This window comes from Lissotriton helveticus, chromosome 4_2, assembly GCF_964261635.1.
Source record: "Lissotriton helveticus chromosome 4_2, aLisHel1.1, whole genome shotgun sequence".
Classification (NCBI taxonomy): Eukaryota; Metazoa; Chordata; class Amphibia; order Caudata; family Salamandridae; genus Lissotriton; species Lissotriton helveticus.
The window spans coordinates 112,075,881-112,103,398 of record NC_136064.1 but is presented as its reverse complement, the minus strand read 5'-3'; the positions used below and the strand labels follow the sequence as shown (position 1 = coordinate 112,103,398).

At 48.7% G+C, this 27,518-nt stretch overlaps 1 protein-coding gene across 1 annotated transcript in view; it reads right to left on the bottom strand.

Annotated features, from left to right (window-relative positions):
* Window positions 1–27,518, bottom strand: part of LOC144752244 (transcription initiation factor TFIID subunit 1-like) — a 303,153-nt gene that overhangs the window by 262,810 nt on the left and 12,825 nt on the right. Inside the window, exons 2-5 of the mRNA XM_078640245.1 lie at window positions 24,633–24,741; window positions 16,360–16,476; window positions 8,572–8,694; window positions 1,069–1,307 (exon numbers count right to left, since the gene is read on the bottom strand). Of these exons, the coding sequence (XP_078496371.1) occupies window positions 1,069–1,307; window positions 8,572–8,694; window positions 16,360–16,476; window positions 24,633–24,741 (588 nt within the window). The remainder of the gene's footprint in view (window positions 1–1,068; window positions 1,308–8,571; window positions 8,695–16,359; window positions 16,477–24,632; window positions 24,742–27,518) is intronic.

Genomic DNA, 27,518 nt, shown 5'->3' with positions numbered 1-27,518 from the left:
TCGCATGGGGCAGTGTGTATATGGCGGAGAGCTGAAGGTGAAGCTTTACACTACAAAGATGATCACCGACTAAGCCCATTTCCCATTTCTGCAGCTTGGGACACCATACTCTATCAGTTCGGCCTGCTCACGCCGCTCTAACCCCTCCCCCACCCCATGAGAGGAGCCAACAAGCTCCCTATCGGACCATTGCTGGTCCAAACTGCCTAAGGCCAGATCTTACCTCCAACGACTAGAGGGCTCCCCCTCTACCTACTACACGCAGTTGGCCCATGATATCACCGTATGGACTGACAGACTCCACTGCCCTTGCTCCAGTGCCAGAGCTCCGGACAGCACCTTACCCGGAGCCCAACTGTAGCTGTCCCTTAGATGCCTGTCCTAATCTTTGCATGCTTGGCTCATCTCCCACCCGTTCCTGGGGTTTCAGGGACACTTTCCCAACACACGAGGGTAGCCTCACCTACATAAGACGAGCATTCAGCCACTCTGCTCTTACCTCTGGAATATACAGGCCCTGCCTGCAAGATTGCCATCTTCCAGATTTTTACGGGGAACTGCATTTTGAACAGAATTGATGATGTAACCATTCACCACTGTTACCCCCAACGCAAGGGATGTGTACTGCTATGGCCCTATGTTCCCTTTGGAAAATAAACAGTGTTTAAACAATTAAAAATAAATCAATGACTGCATACACAAACCAGGACTCGCCAAGTGGATTAGAGTAGCCAGCCTTCAGTGGTATTCCATGGAAGTCCAGTGCCTCATTGCATACAGGCAGAAAGTTTAGACATAGAACATGGAAGGAAAGTCTGAAGATAATCAGAAGTGGTTTCCAACTCAAAGCATTTGTGATAAGAATATCTCCAGCATGACAGTTTCCAAAGAGGTTTTTCTACCTTACTAACATATGGTGTAGTATGTACATTATTCATCTGTTAATTTATTAAACATCATTTGCAACTATTTTAGTAAATTATAGCTATCTATGTAAGTTCAACTAGAGCATTATTAAAACAAGTTCCTAAACGCAACTCAAGATAGCACCAACGGGGCCATACGTACCCTTCCTGGTCTGAACTCGGGGAAGAGGTCAGTGACAAAGGGCAGCTGCTTGGTGGCATCGTGCTGCATGATGCCTGCCAGAGGCAGTGTGAGGTTGTCATCTTTTGACTCCGGTCGTGCTTCCTGCGATCCCAGCTCAGTCTCAGAGTCCGAAGAGCTGCTCAAGTCGGCCTTCTCCAGGGCCGCGGAGGATGGAGCGATGATGGATGGGAGAATGATGCTATCGCCATCTTCTGAGACTGCAGGAAATAGACAGAAGGGTGGACAAATAGTGAATCTTAAAAGGACGTAGTGCAGTTGTAGCACCATTACCGCTGCCAGTAATGTTTCACCACTTTCCTTCCAACAGCAGAGTCCAGACTCATCTAGAACCACTTTTGCTTCTAGCAATGTCCGATCGCTTTCTATCCAGTATTAGGTCACAAAAATCTAAGACTGCACTACCCTCCTTCTACTTCCATTAATGTCCCACCGTCACACTCTGCCTAATACAATGGGGCAGACCACCAGACCCTACAAATGCAAAACCCTATGCATCTCATACCTTCTATGTCCTACAACCAAACACGGGATAAAAACATTCACCACGCCAGGCCCACTATCAAGCCTCTGCTTCCAGTGAAGTTTACCCAGCCTCCCCCACCCAATACTTGAGTAACCACTCACAACTCCCAGAACAACTATTCCGCTTCTGCCAGCCTCCAGCCATTTCAGGGGTAGTCTGTACCCCTCTCAGACTGCTTCCAGTAATGGTCTAGGAGTCTCCTTGCAAGACTGGAAACACTCGCCAGTTCAGAGCCCCAACACCCCAACAGACAGCCACGGCTTCTAGTAACGTTCCACCAATCTCCATTCAGAATTGGGGTACAGACTAACCAACTACTGGAACTGTGCGAGCAGCTGCTTCTAGTGACCGAAGTCCATCCTTCATTCATCTTAAAAAACTGAACCTCCTGAGGCTTGAGCCGGGAGTAGTGCGATTTTGCATATTTTAAATAGAAAGTGACAGAATTTCTTTGGTCTTTTAAAAACTTGCACTCACCTGCACTGAGCACTTCGCGCTTTCACGAGGCCTCTCACAGCTGAGATACAAGCTTCCATTGGCGAGGGTTTGTTTTGGTTTCCCTGCCGCCATTGCCCAGGACATAGGCCACGCCCACCCGGTCAGGCCACGCCCACATCTCATCCCCCCTGCCAGCTATAAATCATGTGCCTACACAGGAAGCGCAGCGGACGAGCGCAGCGGGCGCGACGAATGCGCGCCGAAGGCGCGCATAAGGCAAGCTCGTCTGCGCTCGTCCGCGAGCGTCCGGGACCAGGGGCCAAGGACCCTGTGAGCCACTACACTTATACTTCTGCTGAACTACAGGTATTGCGCCCAACCGTCACGACGTGTCCACCTGTCCCCTATCACGCAGCTAAACGCATTTCTCACTTAGGTATAGGCAACTCTGCCTCCCTCACGAACGCCCCTGCTCCGGAGTACTCTATGCGCACGACCACACCCTGCTCCACCTACACGTTCAGGTGTATCTATCTTAACACCCGCTCCATGATTAAGCACCAATCTGATATATTTCTACTACTCATGGACAAACAGCCTGACATGCTGTTACTGACGGAGACCTGGCTCACTCCGGATTCACTACCGGATATCTTAGCTGCCCTACCTGCAGACTATTATATTCTATCAGCACTCCGCCCTGGCGGAAAAACTGGGGGAGGAGCAGCAATAATCGTCAATAAAAAGTTCCAACTCAGACAGCTCCCCTCTCTGCCTTTACCTAATACTGAAAACATTGTCGCCAAAATAGACACCCCCAATGGCTCACTTATATTGGTCCTATTATATCGCCCTCCCCAAACCATGGCTACATTCCCTTCCATTCTAGCTCAGTTACTGGCACCATTGGTCACTAACCATTCTAAACTACTCCTGGTTGGAGATCTAAATTTCTGGTTCGACAACTTATCGTTGGACCCCCAAGCTGCAGAGATGAGCGAACTCTTCTGTGATCTTAACCTGACACAACACATCCACACCGAGACCCACCAGAAGGGCCACAGCCTCGACCAAATCTGGTCTCTGAACCTGCCCTTATCTGTATTAGACATAAAACCCTGTTGCTGGTCCGATCACCACAGCATCAGTTTCTCTTTCCAGCTAGATAAGACAACCCACTTTAAACTACAATCTAGCAAAACCATCAGGAAATGGTCCTCCATGGATATGCCAGCCTTTCTAAACTTCTTGGGTAACTCCCCCCCCCTCGACAGCAACAATGTGGATGAGGCCGATAGCCGGCTCAATGAATGGCTCACTGAAGCGATTAACATCTATGCTCCCCTCACGCATCTCAGCTGCTCAAGGAGCCCGGATGCACATAAATGGTTTACACTCGAACTAAAAATACTGAAATTAGAGGTGAGGCAAAAGGAAAGAACCTGGCGCTCCCAGTACTGTCCACTGGCTAAGGCCGCATACTGCTCAGCCAGGAAAACATACCAAAAAACTCTACAGAACCATAAAACAACCTACTATTCATCTAAAGTCCTCAACTCCACCAACAAGTCAAAAGAAATCTTCAGGATTGTGAACGACCTTTGCAACGACGATAGAACTTCCCCCCCGGTAGTTCCCTCACAAGCGTTATGCAACTCCCTGAATGACTTTTTCCGTGATAAGATCTTAACGATTAAGCAGAACATCTCCACACTCCCATCATCCGCCCCAGTGGATGACATCTATTTCAATCCCTCAACTTTACATTCCTATCCCCTTATTGATTTGAAAACTTTCTTGACATTATTGTCTAGAGTCAAATCAGGATCCCCTATGGATGTCTGCCCCCCCCATATCATGAAAGAAATTGGACGAGCTATGCCCAACAGCATGATATCCCTACTCAATGACTCTCTTACGTCAGGGACAGTACCTAGCAGCTTCAAACAGGCCCTACTGATTCCCCTCACCAAGAAGCCTGGCATCGACCCGCTCGACCTTACGAACTATCGGCCCATATCTTTGCTACCTTTTCTATCGAAAATGCTGGAAGCGCACGTCACCAACTGCCTCTCTAACTTCGTGGAGGAAACTGAATATCTCCAACCCAACCAAGCAGGCTTTCGACCTGGCCACTCCACTGAGGCAGTAATATTGGCAGTCCAGAACACCTTGAGGTCCAACGCTGATAACAACCTTCATCAAGCCTTAGTACTTCTCGACCTGTCCGCGGCATTCGACACGGTTGACTATTCCATTCTGGTCAACCGTGTCGAACAGGCGGGTCTTAGAGACTCTGCCCTAGCCTGGTTAAAATCGTTCATCACCGAACGCACCCAATCGGTTCGCTTAGGCTCTTTTTCTGCCGCCAAGGTCAAGTCTTTTTGTGGGGTGCCCCAGGGCTCCTCACTATCCCCCCTGCTATTTAATCTGTACATGCGGCCCCTCCTCTTTGCCCTGAGTAAGCACAAAGTCACTGCATATAACTATGCAGATGACTTACAGCTTATCTTTGTTCTCAATTCCCCTAACGCGGTGGAGGACTTCCAAGCCACCATGACCCTAATCCAGAGCTGGATGTCCTCAAATCACCTCAAGTTAAACCCGGGGAAAACTGAGTTGATTCTGCCCGGCAAGAGCGAAATCAGTTGGAGCCCTAACTTCTGGCCGTCGGACATGGGTCTTCCCCCTAAGAAATCTTCCACTGTAAAAAGTCTGGGGATAACCATCAATGGGGACCTCTCGCTAAAATCCCAAATTGGTACCGTGGTCTCCTCTGGATTTTTCCAACTAAGAAAAATCAGGAAAATCGCCCATTTCCTCACTCCCTCCGCCTTAATCCAGGTAGTCATGGCCCTAGTCCTCTCCCACATTGACTTTTCTAATAGCCTATACCTAGGCCTACCCGCAGGACAACTCAAAAGACTACAGTACCTGCAGAATCAGGCCGCTAGGCTGATCTGCAAAGTACCCAAATGGGAATCTATCAAACCAGGCCTGGAGAGTTTGCACTGGCTACCCGTGGCTCAAAGAGCCGAATTCAAAGCCGGGTGCATTATCTTTAAGGCTCTGCAAGGCAAGGGACCCCTATTTATCAGACAGCTGATCGGTAGATATGTCCCTTCACGGAATCTAAGATCTGCCCACAAAGACCTTTTAGAAGTTCCTCGTTTTAAGAAAAAACGACAAGGCGGCAGTAGCTTCCACTTCCTGGCAGCCACCCTATGGAACTCTTTACCACTAGCCCTCAGACAGAGTAAAGACCTCCTTGCCTTTAGAAAGGCTTTTAAAACTCACCTCTTCATAAAAGCTTACCCGAAATAACTCTTCCGGCAGACTCACCTCTTGTTATGTTTTTTATCTTACCAGCGCCAAGAAGCCCCTGGGCGTACGCGCGCTTTATAAATTTTTAATAACATAACATAACATAACAGCATTAAGGCTCGAAAACACTGACCCGCTCAGTGGCAAAACTTGCCTATAATTTCTGTGCTTTTAACCTTACTCTAAGCATCGGGAAGAAGGACTCTCCATCACCATCTAAACTACACATTTTTGCTTCCTGGGCAAGTGTGAAGTATCTTTACCTACAAGAAGGCAGACACCCCCGCCAACCACCGCTGGTTGAAATACTCTACGGTACTCCATCCAATAGCAGCGCACCGAGTGATCCAATAATCTGGTGGCTGTAATATTTGCTGGTGCTCCATCCTATAACAGCGTACTAAGTGCACCAATAATCTGGTGGCTCTCGTATTCTACAAAGCTCAATCCAATAGCAGCGTACCAAATGACCCAATAATCTGGCGGCTCTAGTATTCTACTACGTTCCATCCAATAGCAGCGTACCAAGTGAACCAATAATCTGGCGGCTCCAGTATTCTACAACGTTCCATCCAATAGCAGCGTTCTAAGTAACCCAATAATCTGGTGGATGGAATATTCTACAAAGCTTCATTGAAAAGAAGCACAATGCCTGACCGAACACTCAGCTGGTTGTAATAGTCTATGACCCTCGATCCAGTAGCTGCGTCCTTACTGACCTCTCCCAGAGGTCACGTAGGTTACAATACTCTACAGCATGACATATAGTAGTGGAGTGCTGGCTTCCTCCCCAACCTTCAGCTGGCTGTAAAATTCTACGACAATCATGCCACATCAATTTACTGCCTGGCCCCCACCCTCAGCGGGCTGTAACATTCTACATCTGATAGCAGTGTACGGCGTGACCTTAAACTGTCTCCTGGCTGTCATTCTGTGACCTTGCCTCGGACAGCTGTATACTTCCTGACTGACAAATGTCTGCAGAATGAAATATTCTTCTACACTTATTCCATTAAAAACAGCACATCCAGTACCTCTTGGGACTAAGAAAAGGGCCAACTCACCAGATTCCTTCCACAAGATATGCTGCGCACCACATTCATTGCCCCCAATACAACACTCAGCAACATGAATTTTCCTTGATCTCCCCCCACGCACTCATCTAGTACAACTCAGCCACATTGACACCTCGTCCAATGAACCACTCTTTCTTTGCCCATGCCTGTCCACAGGCCGATCCAGCCCAATCTCAGTCCTTGATGCTCTGCTTACCAATTGTGTCCCATATTCTTTTCCCAGAGTGCGTTCAAGCCTCCACTCCACCTCAGAGTGAAAGCAGCACAGCAAGGCAGGAGCCACAACCTATTTAGCGGGCAAACCAGCTCGAAACTATTACTATATAGTTCACTAACCTCAGCAATCGTTCTTGACGGTCTAGCCAAGGTGGGGCACTGCAGTTAGCAGAAGGATAGAGTTATCTCTGCCTGGAAATGCTTTGGTTTCTAGAGGACTAGAAAATCTTTCTCCTGTCTCTCCTCTACTCTGTGACTGGCAGCTGAGTCGGATGGATGAAGTAAGAGTCACCTCTATATTCTCTGTCTTGGACGTCAGCTTAACTGCCTTGGTCTGAAGTGACACAAAATTCACTTCAGTCAAAGTATCCTCAAAGTCTTCATTTCATACCTCAATAGGAAGGATCACCCCACCAGATGCAAAGACAGGAAGATCCACTCATTTTACAACCAAGACCTTCTGCTGCACCTTAGCCACCAAATGACTTCCTAAATGCAGAACTGACTGAACTGCAAAGTACAATGGCTCCATAAGGTTCAGGTTTTCTTCTAAAGCGACAGAGATGAAAACCAATATGTACTTTTATCACAGTCCAGGATAACAATTCCCCCTTCTCATCGGTATGCAGTTCGAACTATTGTCGGCTCATTTTGAAAGCTCCTTTAATTTGGTGTTTTTTTCTAGCACCGTCATTCTGGGTGCCAGCAACAGAGTTTCAGGACACTCGTTTTCAAGTCCCATGAGGCTTTGCTGCTCCCCTCTAGACAAACAAGAGAAAGTGAGAAAGTATATGTATTACCTTTCCTTGAAGATTTGGTAAGGCTTCCTTCTAGTCAATGATATCCAAGATATTTGAAATGGTCTCTTTCAGATACAGAGTCTGCTTTTCAGATGTGAGGCTCTGTCTCAGCATAGTGCTTTCTGGGGCTTTTCTTGTTTAAGGCCCCCATGTCTGTTGGTGCTTCCAACTGCTTGCCCTCCGGCACTAACCTCCTCCAAATGGTGACGCAATAAGAGTTTTATGGTGTCCAATACTTTAATATAACATAACGAGTATTTGTAAAGTGCACCTTCACCACGAAGGGTATGCTGGCAATGAATAACAGATGTTTATAGTTACCCAACTCAGTGGTACTCTTCTTATTGACCTCAGAAGGATGAAGGGCTGAGTGGACCCGCTGGGATTTGAACCAGTGACAATGAGTTTGAACACAGGTCCCTACAGTGGATACATTAGTCCACCCAGCCACCAGACGTGCCTGTTCTTACGTCAGTGACAGGCAGATGCCTCAAGATGATATTACGGCCCTAGATTAAAAGTATTATCTCCAAAAGCTAAAAGCTGCCTCACCACAAGGATGGCCTTTTGCTACTGAAAGAATGACAGTAATGGTACTCATGCATAACCAGGGGGGGGGGGCGTGCTAATGGTTCCCTAAGTACTTGCAGTAGAACGTTTAGAAGGAGAACATTTGTACTGGATCACAGCAAGGAATCCCCTTTCTGCAGCCAAGATGCTGTAAGCATGATTGAGACAGTTCTTCAACACCAGAATTATTAACATGCCCACAATTATCCTGTCAGGAAAAATTACATCAACCACCACACACACACACACACACAAAACCACCACACACACACAACCACCACACACACACACACACCCCTCCCCCCCAAGAGACAAACACACAACAGCCCCTCTCCCCTTTCAAGCGTAAGCACATTAAGAGGATTGCCAGCAGGACCACTGCAGACATTCACTTCATGAACCATATACATGTTAGCAGCATGTTCCCGAACATCCTGGCCAACTTAATAAACAATATATCACTATTCCTGCTGTGAAAATGTGTACCTCCGAAGCAGGGAAGAGATTCACTCACCAGAGGAGCCTGGCTGGCCTTTCTCTTCATCTTTCTTGACGTTGACCGGAGGAGGAGGTGGTGGTGGCATCAGCTTTGAATCGATGTCTTCACAGTCGGCATCATAGTCATCATCATCATCATCTGTAGGAATATACGGAGCAGCCAATGAGTGTTGGTTGATAACGAGTGCTAGTGTGGGACATCTGTCTAAATACAGATCAGTGCAGCTCAACGCTATTAACAAATGAATGCAATCCCCACACGATCTGCACAAACGTCATTACATCAATCTGATATCAAAACCATCAAATTTCCTGACCATATTCTCCAAGGAATATGCTACTTTGCCAAATGCAAATTCTCGCTTCACTGTCAAGCAGAACTTCTCATTCACTGTCAAAAACCAACCAAATGTTTCATTGCCAACACCCTTCAAAGAAGTGAGAAATCTGTGCTACACATGGAGTGCATCTGTTGTCAATGGTGATGTCATGTGTGAACTCCTTGTAAGAAAGTGGCTCTGTCTATACTGGACCAAAGTAAGGTACAGTGTGCACAGAGTCCACAGTCCCCAGAGGTTTAACAGAGCTTAAAGCCAGGTGTGACCTTACTCTCTAAAGTGGTAGCTTGGTCGAGCAGTAAGACCGTATCAGAGGACAGTGTAAAGCATCTGATGTACACACTCAGTCAGCAAATGGTCTCACACACTCAAGGACTGACCTCTAGGCCAAATGTTTTGTATATAGAAATATACTGTTGTTTTATTTTAGAACCACAGGTTGGTATAAAAATATTTTCTCAGAATGAGATGCTACAGTTGAATACTTTCAATGAGCAATAGACTTTTGAATGTAATAGATACAGGGGTTGCATTCTGCGACACAAACTTAACACAATTATAACATTGAGCTCAATGGGAATTTTAAGCAAACTGCAATGTCATTTACTTTACTAACGTTTTTCTTACTCAGGGCTAGATTCTGGATTCAGCGTTGGTGCATCTCCTGAAAACAGTTGAAGGAAATCGTTTCTGTTTTACAGGCAATTTTAAAGGAATATTTGTATGTTGCAAAAATCGAAACTTAAAAGAATTTCTGGTAAAAACCAGGCAATGTTATCCTATGGAGGAAAATCAGGTTATTGGAAAATCACAGTTGTAATTACTTTTTCTGGTCAGTGCTGGGCACCAAGATCCAGCACTGGGATCTCTCCTGGTGACAGAGGAGTCATTTCGTTTTCGTTGATAGGATGATTTTTAGTGAATATTTCAAAGTTTAAAAACTTGACACTTAGAAGAATTTCCAAGTGAAAACCAGTCAATGTTATCCTATGAAGAAAATGTAAGTTATCAGCTTTCAGGTTAGTACTCGACTGGCAGAGTTAAGGTCCTGGGGTAAGACTCCGGGGTCTCCCAGGTTCAAGTTGGTACCGTAGTTATACCCTCAGCGGCACTGGGGCAGCCGGGTGCAGAGAGAGTAGGCCAAATGTTAGCCTAAGGCGGGTAGAGGGTCTTCGGTTGGTAGCTGCTAGCAGGCAAGCCACACGGCTGTGGGAGCTGAGCTCCTGGTCACTTACTCAGGGCAAGTTGGGAAGTTGAACAGAACAGTTGGTGCACATCCAGGGGCACTCGGGCAGCTGGGTGCAGGGTGCTTTTAAGCCGTCGGGCGCTCAATGTTATTGAATGGGAAAACTGTGAGACGGACAAAGGCTGCAGGCTCGGGGGCAGAGATTCTTCAGGTGCGACCACCACTTCGAGGGGTAAGTTGGGAAGCTGTAGGTTGGGTAGACACCCAGGAGTTAGGTACAGAGGTCCGTGGGGCGCCGGGTGCAGGGGTGTCTTCAGGCATCGGGAAACATTACCCTCTGCTGGTCGCAGTTGGAGGGGTCCCTGGTGTTGAGTCTGCAGGCGTCATCAGGAGCGTTGAGGAGGGTCCTTGGGTGCTGGATTTTTGGTCACAGTCACCGGGGCTACGTTCTCGTGGTCTTTGTCCACTCATGCACAGGCCAGGCACAGCGGGCGCAGAGTGTGCTGGATTCGCGGTTACTGGCTGGCACCAGAAGCTGCAGATGTTTGAGCAGAGCCACTGCTCGTGGGAGTCCCAGTCTTTAGTTGAGCCAGGCAGTCAGGTCCTCCGGGGGTTTCGAGGTTGCGGACCACTGGAGATGCCGGGGTTTAGCAGGAGCAGGTTCAAGGGTCTACAGGCCTGTAGGGCTGGGGCCAAGTCAGTTGGTGTCGTCCTCTTGTTAGCAGGTGCACGGCAGGTCTTCTTTCTTCTTGTAGTTTCAGAATCGGTATCTGAGGAAGGAAGGTTCAGGGTGCCCCTAAATACTACATTTAGGGGCATTACAGGTAGGGAATGGTCAAGGCCCAATGGGTCCCTTTCCTGGGGTGAGTTCACCCCCTATTCTCCCACTCTCCAGTGGGAGGGGGTAGGAGCCTGTCCCTGGTTGGCTGGGTCCACCCATCCTCAAGATGGCGGGAACTAGAGGTTGTGCTTCGCCTGGCCTCCCCCACCTTAGGGGTGGAGTTGGCAGAGGTGGGCACACCTCTCTTCCTTGCTTCTTTTTCCTGCCGGCTCTCCCACCCAAAGAGGGGGTTAGAACCAGTGTGGACCAGTTGCTGAGTACAGCAAGTGGTCTGGAGAGGCTCACAAAGGTGGTATGCCTTTGAAGCTTCTCCTTTGTGAACCCTGCCCATCCTGGGGGAGGAAGCTTGGCACCTCGTCCCAGGATGTGCATTGTTTCAGGCCCCCAAGAGTAGCAAGCTCTCGACCCAGGGGTCCAGAAACATGTCTGGTGGTGGCAGCCTCGGCAGCCACTCAGTCAGGTCACTGGGAGTTGGTCGAGTTTCTGGGGGCATCTCTAAGATGCCCTCTGTCGTGCATTTTACATTAAATCCCCCACTGGCATCAGTGTGGGTTTAATGTTCTGAGAAGTTTGATACCAAACTTGTCAGTCTTTAGTGTAGCCATCATGGTGCTGTGGAGTTCGTAATGACAACCTCCCAGCACCATATGTTCTTAATGGCAGCACTGCCCTTACATTCCCAGGAATGGACCTGGGTACTGTAGGGGTGCAGGGCTCATGCACCTGTACCCACACAACTGGAATAGGGCACCCAGCTAGAGGGGTTACTGAGGTATGCCAGGCTGTGTTTTTGTGGACATGGCACAAAGAGGTGTGTGCCATGTTGACTCTTTGTTTTGTTCTGCACCAAGACACACAGCCTTCAAAGGCAGTGTGTGTGAGTGTCAGGGTACAGGGCCTCTAAAGGTGGCACAATAAGTGCTGCAGCCCTTAGGGGCCTTCCCTGGTCACAAGGCCCTGGGTACCTAGGGTACCATTTACCAGGGACTGACCTGTGGCCAGAGATGCCAATTGGGTTTAGGCTTCAATACAGTTTTAGGGAAGGAACACAGGCCCTGGGTACCCGATTGGCAGGAGCCCAGGGCACACTCAGTCAAAGTACATCAGCAGTTCAGCAAAAAGTGGGGGCATACTATGCAAGAAAGAGGGCACTTTCTCACACTCACAAACATCATCACAGAAGATGTGATTTGTAATGTTCTAAGGTTGTGGGGCACGAGAGGCAGGATCACCGGGAGCAGAACAGACACAGGAGAAAAAATGCAAGACGCTCCTCCTCTTGCTACCACCTGCTTGCTCGTGCCTCTGACTGCTGTTTTGTGCCCTCTACTCCTTGCTGCACTGACCTGCACATTAAACCCATACTAATGCCAGTGTCGGATTTAATGAAAAATGCACACAGATGTCATCTTAGAGATGCCTCCCGAAAAACAACCTACCACCAGTGTCCAGGCTGAGTGGCTGCCGAGGCTGCCAGCACCAGACATGTTTCTGGACCCAGGGGGCGAGACCTTGCTGCTCGCAGGGGTCTGAAACAATGCACATCCTGGGACGAGGTGCCAAGTCTCCTAGCCCAAGATGGGCAGGGTCCACGAAGGAGCAGCTTAACAGACTTGTCGCCTTTGTGAGCTTCCTCAGGCCTTTGATGCTTCCAGCAACCGCCCCCACCGGTTCTGACCCCCACTTTGGGTGGAGAATCGTCAGGATACCAAGTGAGTGCATTTTTCATTAAATCCCACACTGGCATCAGTGTGGCCTTAATGTGCTGAAAAGTGTCATGCCAAACTTCCCAGTATTCAGTAAAGACATTATGGTGCTGTGGAGTACGTAATGACACACTCCCAGCACTGTATACTCTTAATGGCATCACTGCACTTACAATGTCTAAGAATTGGCTTAGAGACTGTAGGGGTACAGGGCTCATGCACCTGTACCCTCAGCACTGGTATAGTGCACCAGCCAGAGGGGTGGCTGATCTATGCCAGGGCAGTGAGTTGTAGGCATGGCACACAGGGATGTGTGCCATGTCGACTCTTCACTTTGTTCTGCACCAAAACACCCAGCCTGCAATGGCAGTGTGTGTGTGTGTGTGTGTCAGGGTGCAGGGCCCCTAAGGGTGGCACAATAAGTGCTGCAGCCCTTAGAGGCCTTCTCTGGTCACAGTGCCCTGGGTACCTGTGGTACCATTTACAAGGGACTGACCTGTGGCTAGAGATGCCAATTTGGGTTTGTCTTATGTAGTTTTAGGGAAAGAACACAGGCCCTGGTTCCTGTTTGCAGGACCCCAGGGCACACTCAGTCAAAGTACATCAGCAATTTGGCAAAATATGGGGGCAACCAAGCAAACAGGGCACTTTCTTACAGGGTGTTGAAGCACGTTTCTGCGAGTAGCACGCTACTCTGGAACCCAAGCAGGATTAGTGGGGAGATTAGTATGGGGGAATAAGAAATTAATTGGAGTACTGGACATGTTAGTCTGTAGTGTGTATTGAAAAAGGATAGTGGAGGGACAGAAGAGGGAAGGATTTTTTTTTTGCGTATAGGTAGGAGGAGGTTTGGAATGAGTAACAGGGAGGTGGAGGGGCGGGAGCCAAAAGGAAGGGTTTAGAAAGGCTTGTTTGGGAGATCTGAATACTAAGAGGTACAAGATGATACAAGGTGGTGTAGAGGAGTCCAGAAAGGGTTAATATGGGGATCGTAGTAGTAGAATGGAGTTTGGTATGAGTGAGCGAGTGGAGGTTGAGGATATATCGAGAGAGGTATAGGGTGAGAAGTAGGTGAGAGTCTAGAAAGGGTTATTTTGGGGATCATCGTAGTAGAATGAGGTTTGAGATCAGTCAAAGTTGAGATAGAGGATACAATGCGAGAGGTATAGGGTGAGATATAGGGCAGTGCATTGGAGATGCTGAATTAGAAGACAAGTAATAAACATAAAGATACAGAAGTCCATGGAAGGTGTTATGTATTGGGAAGGTAATATATGTAGATTTAAGTTGTATTTAATAAACTCAGAATTTCAAGTGTTTCTATACTTAAATTTAATTTGTTTTTATTTTTTAAATATTTTTGTAATTCAATAGGGAATCAATTGCAGATAAATAGTTATGATAAAAGTTGTATTTATTTATGCATTCACCTATATACATGTTAAACACAGAATAATATGACCAGAAGTAATATATACATTTGTTAAGCAGAGCTAACGACTATCTATATATTTAAAAACATATTTGTTAAACATACTTATACAAAGCAATACACAGATGTAGGTACACATATATAGTCCAAATAAATGCTTATTTGCAGAGGGATATGCTGTATGTGTGTGTTTGCATATGGTGGTTATGTGGGGAAGAGCCAATCCTTGAGTAGTTTTCTGAAGATAAGGTGGATGTCCGTGGCTCCTATGTTGGGGGGGTAAAGAGTTCCATATTTTGGCTGATTCAACAGAGAAGGATGTGCCACCCATGTTTTTTTCTTGTATGGTGGGATTTTGAGGCGAGATGCTCCTTTAGAGCGGAGGTTCCTTTGCTGAATGTATTTGGTGAGTTTATTCCGGATGACGAGCGGTCCTGTCCCAAGTATCCCTTTGTGGGTGATACCAGGAGGCTTGAACGTGGATTTTCTGGCAACTGGTAACCAATGCAGGGCTTTCAAGGCAGGGGAGATGTGGGCTTGTGGCTTTATATGTAGGAGTAGTCTGGCAGCAGAGATTTGAATCTGTTGTAGTCTTTTCATAGTTGTTAAAGATGTTCTGGGTAATCGAGTTTAAACAGAACAAGACAAATAGTATCCTGGACCATGTGTGAAAATCCCAGGTGGGGAAGATGCATTGCAGAGTTTTTATAGTGACACAACTTGATCTTGTTACTTTGTCCACTTGGATATTCATTGATAGCTTGGAGTCCATGGTAATTCTGAGGGTTTTTTTACTTCCTTTGATACTTTAGGCGGGGTACACAAGTCATCGGGCAATGCGGTGAGTGGGTCGTAATTTTTCCAATTACCACACGTTGAGTATTTCGTTTTTTAAGCATGCATTTTGAGATGGCTCCATGTCATCCACTGATCCCCGGCTCTGAGACAACTGAACATTTGTGAGTGCCCAATGTCTTTGGGGCTTTCCAATTTAAGGAGTATTTGTGTGCCATCGGCATAGTCACAGCTGAAATCAGCCACTCAGCCTGGACAATAGAGGTGGGTTAGTTTTCAGGGGGCATCTCTGAGATGCCCTCTGTGTGCATTTTTCATTAAATCCCACACTGGCATCAGTGTGGGTTTAATGTGCTGAGAAGTTTGATACCAAACTTCTCAGTTTTCAGTGTATCCATTATGGTGCTGTGGAGTTCGTAATGACAAACGCCCAGCACCATATACTCTTAATGGCAGCACTGTACTTACAATGTCTAAGAATGGACTCAAACAATGTAGGGGCCCAGGGCTCATGCACCTGTACCCTCACCACTGGTAGAGTGCACCCAGTTAGTGGGGTGACAGATCTACGCCAGGGCAGTGGGTTGTAGGCATGGCACACAGGGATGTGTGTCATGTCGACTCTTCACTTTGTTCTGCACCAAGACACGCAGCCTGCAAAGGCAGTGTGTGCGAGTGTCAGAGCACAGGGCCTCTAAGGGTGGCACAATAAGTGCTGCAGCCCCTAGAGGCCTTCTCTGGTCACAGTGAAATGAAATGAAATGAAAAATTATATTTATATAGCGCTCAAAACTACCCGGAGGCCTCGCAGCACTTTGTACCACAGTACCACAGTGCCCTGGGTACCTGTGGTACTATTTACAAAGGGCTTACCTGTGGCCAGAGATCCCAATTGGGTTTAGGCTTCAATGCCGTTTTCCGGAAAGAACATAGGCCCTGGGTACCCGATTGGCAGGAGCCCAGGGCACACTCAGTCAAAGCACATCAGCAATTCAGCAAAAAGTGGGGGCAACCATGCAGAAAGAGTGCACTTTCTCACAACAGAAAAATTATGAAAGAATGATTGCCAAAGATAACACTTTAGAACTGCACAAAGCATAGTAAAAAGAAAATGAAACAAGGATGGGGGTAATTTGTGAGTGCCATATTATTTTAAGTTATATTTTCAAAATGTTCTGACGTTTAGCATTGTATCCTTATGAAGGTGTGAAGGCACGGAAATCATATATGGATTACATTTGTATGGAGTCGATTACAGTGTTTTGAAACTGAATAATGGAAAATCACTGAATTGAAACATAAAAGGAGACATAATGAATCATTAGAACTTGTATTATTAAAAAAGAATGACACAATCCTGCAAAAACTTGAAGTTATTTATTCAATCAAATGAGGAAGTAGAGATTTCTGCAGTAAGGCGAACATTTTTAGATATATTTCAGGTAAGAGTTTATGTTCCTATCAGAATAGTTACATATACCAAAAAAACGGGTGTTGCAGACATACCTGTTCGGCACACAGGCTGCAGGCTGCCCATCGCCTGTCTGTACCTGCGCGTCTCGTCCTCTGCCACCTCCGTGATATCAGAGTAATCAATAGCATCGTCAGTGCTCTGAATCCAGCCTAAGACAAAACAAAACAAGTGAGAAGTATCACACCGCAAGCAAATATCAAGACGCTGCAAGAAACAAAGCATTCCCCAGAGCCTCAACCTCTGCACATACTGCACCTATCAGTAGTACTGCACCCGTCAGAAGCACTGCATCTGTCAGAAGCACTCAGAAGCACTGCACCCGTCAGAAGCACTGCACCCGTCGGAAGCACTGCACCCTTCAGAAGCACTGCACCCTTCAGAAGCACTGCACCCTTCAGAAGCACTGCACCCGTCAGAAACACTGCACCCGTCAGAAACACTGCACCCGTCAGTAGCACTGCACCCGTCAGTAGCACTGCACCCGTCAGTAGCACTGCACCAGTCAGTAGCACTGCACCCGGCAAAAGCACTGCACCCGGCAAAAGCACTGCACCCGGCAAAAGCACTGCACCCGTCAAAAGCACTGCACCCGTCAAAAGCACTGCACCCGTCAAAAGCACTCAGAAGCACTGCACCCGTCAGAGGCACTGCACCCGTCAGAGGCACGGCACCCGTCAGAGGCACGGCACCCGTCAGAGGCACGGCACCCGTCAGAGGCACGGCACCCGTCAGAAGCACGGCACCCGTCAGAAGCACGGCACCCGTCAGAAGCACGGCACCCGTCAGAAGCACTGCACCCGTCAGAAGCACTGCACCCGTCAGTAGCACTGCACCCGTCAGAGGCACTGCACCCGTCAGAGGCACTGCACCCGTCAGAGGCACTGCACCCGTCAGTGGCACTGCACCCGTCAGTGGCACTGCACCCGTCAGTGGCACTGCACCCGTCAGAGGCACTGCACCCGTCAGAGGCACTGCACCCGTCAGAGGCACTGCACCCGTCAGAGGCACTGCACCCGTCAGAGGCACTGCACCCGTCAGAGGCACTGCACCCGTCAGAAGCACTGCACCCGTCAGAAGCACTGCACCCGTCAGAAGCACTGCACCCGTCAGAAGCACTGCACCCGTCAGAAGCACTGCACCCGTCAGAAGCACTGCACCCGTCAGAAGCACTGCACCCGTCAGAAGCACTGCACCCGTCAGAAGCACTGCACCCGTCAGAAGCACTGCACCCGTCAGAAGCACTGCACCCGTCAGTAGCACTGCACCCGTCAGTAGCACTGCACCCGTCAGTAGCACTGCACCCGTCAGAAGCACTGCACCCGTCAGAAGCACTGCACCCGTCAGAAGCACGGCACCCGTCAGTAGCACGGCACCCGTCAGTAGCACGGCACCCGTCAGTAGCACGGCACCCGTCAGTAGCACTGCACCCGTCAGAAACACTGCACCCGTCAGAAACACTGCACCCGTCAGTAGCACTGCACCCGTCAGAAACACTGCACCCGTCAGAAACACTGCACCCGTCAGAAGCACTGCACCCGTCAGAAGCACTGCACCCGTCAGAAGCACTGCACCCGTCAGAAACACTGCACCCGTCAGAAGCACTGCACCCGTCAGAAGCACTGCACCCCTCAGTAGCACTGCACCCGTCAGAAGCACTGCACCCATCAGAAACACTGCACCCGTCAGAATCACTGCACCCGTCAGTAGCACTGCACCCGTCAGAAGCACTGCACTCGTCAGAAGCACTGCACCCGTCAGAAGCACTCAGAAGCACTGCACCCGTCAGAAGCACTGCACCCGTCAGAAGCACTGCACCCGTCAGAAGCACTGCACCCGTCAGAAGCACTCAGAAGCACTGCACCCGTCAGAAGCACTGCACCCGTCAGAGGCACGGCACCCGTCAGAGGCACGGCACCCGTCAGTGGCACGGCACCCGTCAGTGGCACGGCACCCGTCAGTGGCACGGCACCCGTCAGTGGCACGGCACCCGTCAGTGGCACGGCACCCGTCAGTAGCACGGCACCCGTCAGTAGCACGGCACCCGTCAGAAACACTGCACCCGTCAGAAACACTGCACCCGTCAGAAACACTGCACCCGTCAGAAACACTGCACCCGTCAGAAGCACTGCACCCGTCAGAAGCACTGCACCCGTCAGAAGCACTGCACCCGTCAGAAGCACTGCACCCGTCAGAAGCACTGCACCCGTCAGAAACACTGCACCCGTCAGTAGCACTGCACCCGTCAGTAGCACTGCACCCGTCAGAAGCACTGCACCCGTCAGAAGCACTGCACCCGTCAGAAGCACTGCACCCGTCAGTAGCACTGCACCCGTCGGAAGCACTGCACCCGTCGGAAGCACGGCACCCGTCAGAAGCACGGCACCCGTCAGTAGCACGGCACCCGTCAGTAGCACGGCACCCGTCAGAGGCACGGCACCCGTCAGAGGCACGGCACCCGTCAGAGGCACGGCACCCGTCAGAGGCACGGCACCCGTCAGAGGCACGGCACCCGTCAGAAGCACGGCACCCGTCAGAAGCACGGCACCCGTCAGAAGCACGGCACCCGTCAGAAGCACTGCACCCGTCAGAAGCACTGCACCCGTCAGTAGCACTGCACCCGTCAGAAGCACTGCACCCGTCAGAAGCACTGCACCCGTCAGTAGCACTGCACCCGTCAGAGGCACTGCACCCGTCAGAGGCACTGCACCCGTCAGTGGCACTGCACCCGTCAGTGGCACTGCACCCGTCAGTGGCACTGCACCCGTCAGAGGCACTGCACCCGTCAGAGGCACTGCACCCGTCAGAGGCACTGCACCCGTCAGAGGCACTGCACCCGTCAGAGGCACTGCACCCGTCAGAAGCACTGCACCCGTCAGAAGCACTGCACCCGTCAGAAGCACTGCACCCGTCAGAGGCACTGCACCCGTCAGAAGCACTGCACCCGTCAGAGGCACTGCACCCGTCAGAGGCACTGCACCCGTCAGAGGCACTGCACCCGTCAGAAGCACTGCACCCGTCAGAAGCACTGCACCCGTCAGAAGCACTGCACCCGTCAGAAGCACTGCACCCGTCAGAAGCACTGCACCCGTCAGAAGCATTGCACCCGTCAGAAGCACTGCACCCGTCAGAAGCACTGCACCCGTCAGTAGCACTGCACCCGTCAGTAGCACTGCACCCGTCAGTAGCACTGCACCCGTCAGTAGCACTGCACCCGTCAGTAGCACTGCACCCGTCAGAAGCACTGCACCCGTCAGAAGCACGGCACCCGTCAGTAGCACGGCACCCGTCAGTAGCACGGCACCCGTCAGTAGCACGGCACCCGTCAGTAGCACTGCACCCGTCAGAAACACTGCACCCGTCAGAAACACTGCACCCGTCAGAAACACTGCACCCGTCAGTAGCACTGCACCCGTCAGAAACACTGCACCCGTCAGAAACACTGCACCCGTCAGAAGCACTGCACCCGTCAGAAGCACTGCACCCGTCAGAAGCACTGCACCCGTCAGTAGCACTGCACCCGTCAGTAGCACTGCACCCGTCAGAAGCACTGCACCCGTCAGAAGCACTGCACCCGTCAGTAGCACTGCACCCGTCAGAAGCACTGCACCCGTCAGAAGCACTGCACTCGTCAGAAGCACTGCACCCGTCAGAAGCACTCAGAAGCACTGCACCCGTCAGAAGCACTGCACCCGTCAGAAGCACTGCACCCGTCAGAAGCACTGCACCCGTCAGAAGCACTCAGAAGCACTGCACCCGTCAGAAGCACTGCACCCGTCAGAGGCACGGCACCCGTCAGAGGCACGGCACCCGTCAGTGGCACGGCACCCGTCAGTGGCACGGCACCCGTCAGTAGCACGGCACCCGTCAGTAGCACGGCACCCGTCAGTAGCACGGCACCCGTCAGAAACACTGCACCCGTCAGAAACACTGCACCCGTCAGAAACACTGCACCCGTCAGTAGCACTGCACCCGTCAGTAGCACTGCACCCGTCAGAAACACTGCACCCGTCAGAAGCACTGCACCCGTCAGAAGCACTGCACCCGTCAGAAGCACTGCACCCGTCAGAAACACTGCACCCGTCAGTAGCACTGCACCCGTCAGTAGCACTGCACCCGTCAGAAGCACTGCACCCGTCAGAAGCACTGCACCCGTCAGAAGCACTGCACCCGTCAGAAGCACTGCACCCGTCAGAAGCACTGCACCCGTCGGAAGCACTGCACCCGTCGGAAGCACTGCACCCGTCGGAAGCACTGCACCCGTCGGAAGCACTGCACCCGTCGGAAGCACTGCACCCGTCAGAAGCACTGCACCCGTCAGAAGCACTGCACCCGTCAGAAGCACTGCACCCGTCAGAAGCACTGCACCCGTCGGAAGCACTGCCCCCGTCGGAAGCACTGCCCCCGTCGGAAGCACTGCCCCCGTCGGAAGCACGGCACCCGTCAGAAGCACGGCACCCGTCAGAAGCACGGCACCCGTCAGTAGCACGGCACCCGTCAGTAGCACGGCACCCGTCAGTAGCACGGCACCCGTCAGAAGCACGGCACCCGTCAGAAGCACGGCACCCGTCAGTAGCACGGCACCCGTCAGTAGCACGGCACCCGTCAGTAGCACGGCACCCGTCAGTAGCACGGCACCCGTCAGTAGCACGGCACCCGTCAGTAGCACGGCACCCGTCAGTAGCACGGCACCCGTCAGAAGCATTGCACAGTTTGAACAGGGATTTCAAAGCTTTACATTGTGTTTCATAAAAGCAAAATTCTGTAAAATCCAAACTAGATCATTAGTAGTTACTTACCTGTAATACAAATTCAGCAGTTTGGAATTCGTTAGTGAGGGAAATGCTTGGAGTAGTCATTATACATTATTGCTAAATCTGGAAAATTTAAAAAGTTTGAACGGCAGCTTTTGGAAATGGATATGTGACGCGCCAAAACAGCTTCACATAGTGGCGTCTGCGAAAAAACAGATTTGTAGAGAGCAGGAAGCGATGACATAAATTTAAAGAAGCCCTGAGGCTCGGAAGGAAGAAAAGCTCATCTGCAATAGAAGTTGTATCCTATATGTTCGGCCTGCCAATCATGTTGTGAAAAGACTCAAAGAACATTAGTTCTGTTTTAGTGTTACTAATTGTTTTTTAATTGATTCCTATGATTAAATTCCAGGATTGTGGAATAGTTAGGAATGTGTTTAAGATTCAACACTCCCACTTTAAGTATCTGATGACCTGACTGACTGAAGTCCTTTATACGGCACCCGATCGGGCCTCTTGGCATTGAATTATTCCAAAATATGTGATGTCTAGGAGTGCGATTTAGGATCTGTACATGGTTGTCAAAACATACTCTACACTCGCCATACAGCATAAAAATATCAATGTGGCACCCAGCTTCCCCTATAGCCAATTACAATCTTCCTGGAAAATATGAAAGTTGAAGGAGAAACTTAAAGTTCCTCTGACGCAGGGATTACGGAAACTGTAAGGGATTTCTACTCTATTCTGTTAATGAAACCCCAGAACTTGATGCCGCTGGATATATTTCTCTTAGTGTTCTGTAATCCTTGACCTACCCCTGGCCCTGTGCCTGCTAATAACTTCAGCCAATGTGGGGCACAAAGAAACTTTCCCCTTAAACTTCATGCCTCCAGCGTCATCTGATTCAGAAAAGGGGGTCATCTGAGCATCCATCCACGAAATGCAAGATAATGAAAAGGAGATCGGTTGTTCTGTGCCACTGCTCTTTAGCAGAGTTCTTGCACTCAGAAAGGCACACGGTCAACTAGATTTTAACATAATCAGATTTAAGTCTCCTAAATATCGGCCCCACCTGGTGATTGTTACCTTTATGGCCACTGGGTGTAAACAATGTTTTCACTGAGATCACACCTGCACGACAGCAGAAGGAATACGCTAGTAAACAACTCAAGCTTGGGTAACATTTTACATCTTGCTTCAATTGTTACCGCGCCTGCTCGAAGGGATGTTTGCAACCCTTTTCTCAGTAGTAAGTAACAGGGCTGTGCCATGACCTACACCCCTACTGCTCGACGTTGCAATGGGGGTGTAAAGGACGGTCTGCTGTCAGCTATCGGCCATTGGCATTCTGTATTCCTCCCACATTAGGGTCATGCCTTGCAAGGCACCAACGTTGTAAATTCTCTCCCTAGCCTTGCCTACGGGCCAGGAAGGGACACAGCAGCTCCTCCCCTCCCACCAAGTCCAAGGACGGGATGGCAATTTTAAATTGCCCCCACCCCATCTCTGCCGTATCCCCCACACCTTGCCACAGAGCAAAGAAGAGAAATGAGCCACTATCCCCTCACCTATTGCAAGAGGAGGTGAAAATAAAAGCAGGCGATTCGCCCCCTGGCAGCAGGGCAGGAGCTCGTTCTTTCGCGGCCCACTCAATGTTGTAGCCGCAGGAGTGGTTGAGCCGACACCAGCCCCTACACTCTGTTTACAATTGGGAACAGGGTGCAGGCCACAGAAGTGGATATTGTACAACATAATGTCTCACAATAGCCACAAAAGGATATAAAGAAGGTTAGTCAAAGGGTTCGCAGAACCTCCTTTCTCCAAAAAGGGTAGCAAAGAAGATACCTAGATTTCAAATTGCCCCAGCAGAGTTGCAAGTTACCTGAAAAGGCAGAAATGTTTTCTAGTATTGGATGTAGGATGTATCTCACAAAGACTCATCACATTTCCTCAAGACTGTGAATAAATAAAAGTTCTCATGTTGAAAGGCAGACCTTTCAATGTCAATTTACGGTCAAAGTGTTTTATTTTTACTAACTGACAGCGTATTTTACACTATTTCCAATAACGAGTTTTCCACCCGAGGTACACACAATAATTTGTTGACTATAAAGAGTTGCCATTTCTAATAACGAGCATTACTATAATGGTATTCACTTTTCTTTCTGACGCCTACGTAGAGTGTTCTGTGATTCTAGTTAGGTCTAGGTCCTTCTCGGAATATTGCTGTTCGTGATAAGACACTTTCTCGAAAGCAGCTGTAAGCTATAAAAATCCCTATTCATTGCATTGTAATTTATTGACATCAGGAGGATGGCAGGTAAAGCTAGCTTTGATGGGATTTGTCCATGTGACATGTAGATTCCATCTAATATCTGTGGAGAGTGGTGTCTCGCTGCGCTATCTTATAAATGAGCTAGAACAGCTCCAATAAGGTCAGATTTCCCAGAACACTACTTTTAAACATAAGTAACTCCCGTTCTGTCATGTGTTTCTTGCATGACCCATTGTAGTTTTTCCTTTGTTAGCCCAACTGTACATGTTGTAAGCTTCATTTCCATTTGCACACATTACTATATAAACATGTTTGCCTTTGTGCCACATTGTACTTTCACACGTAACCTGCCTACGGTTTCGCATTCCGTTCTGTTACGAGATTTAGTCTGAGCACCACCGACAAGGTCAGACAACAATGCCCCTTGTTATTCTTTCTGGCGAGGCACTAGCACCTAGACATAACACAAGAACGCAGCTGTTGTTTATGTGCACCTGTCCTATCATATAGATGCAAAACACGAGGGGAACCACGAGTGATAAGCTGCACAGCCACGTGACTGAATGAATTAAAGGAATTACATTCAAATAGTTTTACCCTTTGTTTGTCCATATTTTCCACTTTCGCTTTTAATCCTTTTTACAATGTATCATATAGATGAGCATGTGAGCCAAAAACACCATACTTGGAACGAGAGTGATGAAACGAGAGCACTGCTTCCGCTGAGATATAGAGCGTCCATCTGTGTATGCTAAGGTACATGGTCTGCCAGTCATCCCGGAGATCTTTCATATAATCATTTAGCTGAAGTAGCAAGGGAGGTCAGTCTGCCCTATAAAATAAAAGGGCGTTTCATGGTATATAGATTATGGACCATGGTAACAGCATTTTATTATACATCTGGTTTCCAATTGAGGCATGCACACTGCATTTCAGAACACAATATTTTGAATAAATATTCTAAAATTTCTTCGCGTCTCTTGGTTATCTCATTGTGGACACGAACAAGTAAGAGAGCGAACGGGTGTGTCCTGGTACCGCGATTCCTGAAAGGGGCGAGAGTTGTGTTCTGGGCGTGCCAGTTCACTTGTATCACTGGTAAGGTTAGGAGGGCAAGTGAGGCACTAAAGGTAGTAGGGCATGGACTCATAATCACTGGGGTGACAAGGTGACTCAGTCCCTACATACTGATGTTCTTTGGTTCCAAGCGTAGTCCTGTTACAGGGCATATTCCCTGCAACAGTTCCAGACCAGAATATCTGACGGAGCCTCCTACCATCATCTGCGCTGGCGCCGTCTCCCTGGCTCCCATCATCTGTGGTAATCTCTGTGATGAGGCTGCCAAATCCCAATGCTCCAAGACCTGCCAGGTGCTTCTTCGATTCCTGAAAAAGAGAGAGAGGCGCAAATATATCTGTTAGCGCAGAATTGTTTTAAGAAGCACTGATGATCGAAAATGACTCCATCGTACACACAGTGCCAAAAGAAAACTGAGTGCAGAGAGAAAAGACACATTTGAAACACAAATCCATCAAATACAGAAGTAGAGTTAAAACCGACCGGGTAATATTATCGAGAGTTTGCTCATATTTATATCAAGAGGCTCCCCAAGCTGAGAGAGAGCTACATAAATGCTCTAATAAAGTAGGCCGTCCACGACTCGACCAGACGCTAAATCTCCTGTGCTGAATCTGGTCTTGTATAATGTAGCCATGATGTCATTTCAGATGTTGCAGTGTTATTAATGATGTGATAGAACACAGTTAATGATGTATTATGTGAGGTAATTAGTAGTACACGATGAGGGTGAGAGCTAGTTAAATTAAGGCCACAAGTTCTAGTAACTTGAGATAACTGGTAAATTTCAGTGGTTTTGTTGGTGTAAATCAGTGATACTCAAAGTACGGCCCGGGGGCCGCTGCGGACCTCTTTACCTTTAAATGTGCCCCCTTGGTGAACAGCAGCACCAGATTCTGTTTAATTGCTGAGCACAAATATTCAGAAAAAAATGTTAAATAAATGAGCAAGCATTTATTAACCTGCAAATAAATGCTTGCCCGTTTATTTAACATGTTTCTGAACTGCCTTAAACAATCCCTGACCCACCCAGACCCCCTACCGCCACCCTGCTGGCATCAGTGCGGCCCCCCAGTCACACCACAAACTCTAGTTTGTGGCTCCTGGGTAAATGTTTGTCAGTACCCATGGTGTAAATAGTACGTTTTACTGAGCTTTTCACCCAACTATCACCTTTGTTTTTTCCAGTACATTTCTAAGGTTTTTTAAATGTAACGTGAGACATTATTACAATTCCTAACTATAACCAGAGGCACTGGAATCATGATAACAGCTACAGCTTTTTCAAAAAGTTATGATTTGTCACATTTGCCACATAATCCATCAACAGCGGCCTAATCGGTACAGAAAAAAAAATGTTTCTAGCTCAAATGGATCAAAAGCTACTAAAAATGTGGTGACATTGGAAGGTCCTTTGCAAAGGTTAACTCATCGTTCAGTTGCTCATTTGTGCTTTTGTTTGTTAAACTGCTTCTAATGAGATGAAATCTTTCAACAGACAGGGTGTGTAAAAAGAACAAAATAATGAAGTAATAATATAAAAAAAGATGCTGGATATTTGCCTTTTCTTGCTCTATAATTTAGGCAATGCTGCAGCTTAATTTGGTGCTCCCCTGTTGCATTATTCCGCTGGCCCCGACTATACTGTCACTTTAATGATTGAGGTTTTTTGTGTGAATTTCTATGTTGTTTTTTAACATAAAGCAAGTTGATTGCAAATGTTGCAGTGGTATGATAGAAGATGTCATGAGTGATGGAATACGTGGAGTAATTAGCAGTGCAGGGTGAGGGCATGAGTTATGGTTACTCAGGACACAGGCCATAGTTACTTGACATAACCATAACTGGCGAATTTCTGTGATTTTTTTAGAATTTAAAACGTTATATTGCTGAACATTTCACCTAACTATTACGTTACTTTCATCTTTGTTTTATTTCAGTTAATTCCTGTCTTTTTTGTAACATAAAGTAATAATTTATTACCAACCTAAATCCAAACCACTACAGGAGGGGCCCTCTGGCAAAGCCGCCACCTGCAGCCGGCCCCATACTGCACACCACCTTTGGCCGTGCGCTGAAGGGGGTTGGCCACAATGCCTGGCCTGCTGCCAGGGCCTGTCCTCCCCGCCCCAAAAGGCAGCCAAACCTACGCTGCCCAGGGTCTTCTGTCATACACAGCAGGGGGATTACCACAGGGTCTGGCCAACCTCCTGCATGCAGGAAACCCAACGCTGCTCAGGGCCCCTTGGCCAACCCCCCTGATGAACATGCTGTTAATTAACTAAGAAGCAAGTCAGGGGTCATGTGTATCCAATATATTGCTAGATTTCTATTATATAATGAAAAAAGTTTGTATATTAAAATCAAACAAGTTTTTTGTACAGCAGACCTGCTGAACTTGCACATTTGAAGGTGCTCTCATATGTGATAATGAAGAAAATGGCGGCTCAATAAATGTAATTATTTGCCCACAATCACATAATTTGAAACCAGTTCATGGGTCAAGAGCATTAAAAATAGGTCGAGCTGAGTAGATTTCTCAAGTCACTAGACCTGATGGTCTAGTAACATTTTTGTGATTTTTCGAGGCCTGCAATGAGTGCACATGTATCCCCCCCCTACTCACCCCGGGGCCCTGTAAACAACACTGGCCTGCGGGGGGAGTCCCAGGGCCCCCACAGCTCCCCATATGCTGCGGCAGCCAGCACTGCTCATGCCCGCAGGGAGCAGCTATTCATGCTGGTCCCTCTGGGCAGGAGTAATCTGTTGATGGATTTCCCTGCTGCATTAGTGTGGGCAGGGAAACAGATCAAAAGCCTGCTCCCAGCTGGCAGGAGCGTTTTTAAAGCTACCGCCGGCTGAGGGCAGACTTGGTGTGTTCTCCGAATTTGCCAAAGTTTTAAAAAAGCTCCTGCCAAGTGGGAGCAAACAAAAGTTTCTCTGCCCATGCTGGTACATATAGGGAAACTGATGTGTCCCGGGGATGGGCTCCCGGGACATAGCATTTGAGCTGGCCCCGGGGACGGGGTCCCCGGAGCCATTAATGGCCCAGGGAGGGGGCCTTTAAGCCTCATGGAGAGAGCCA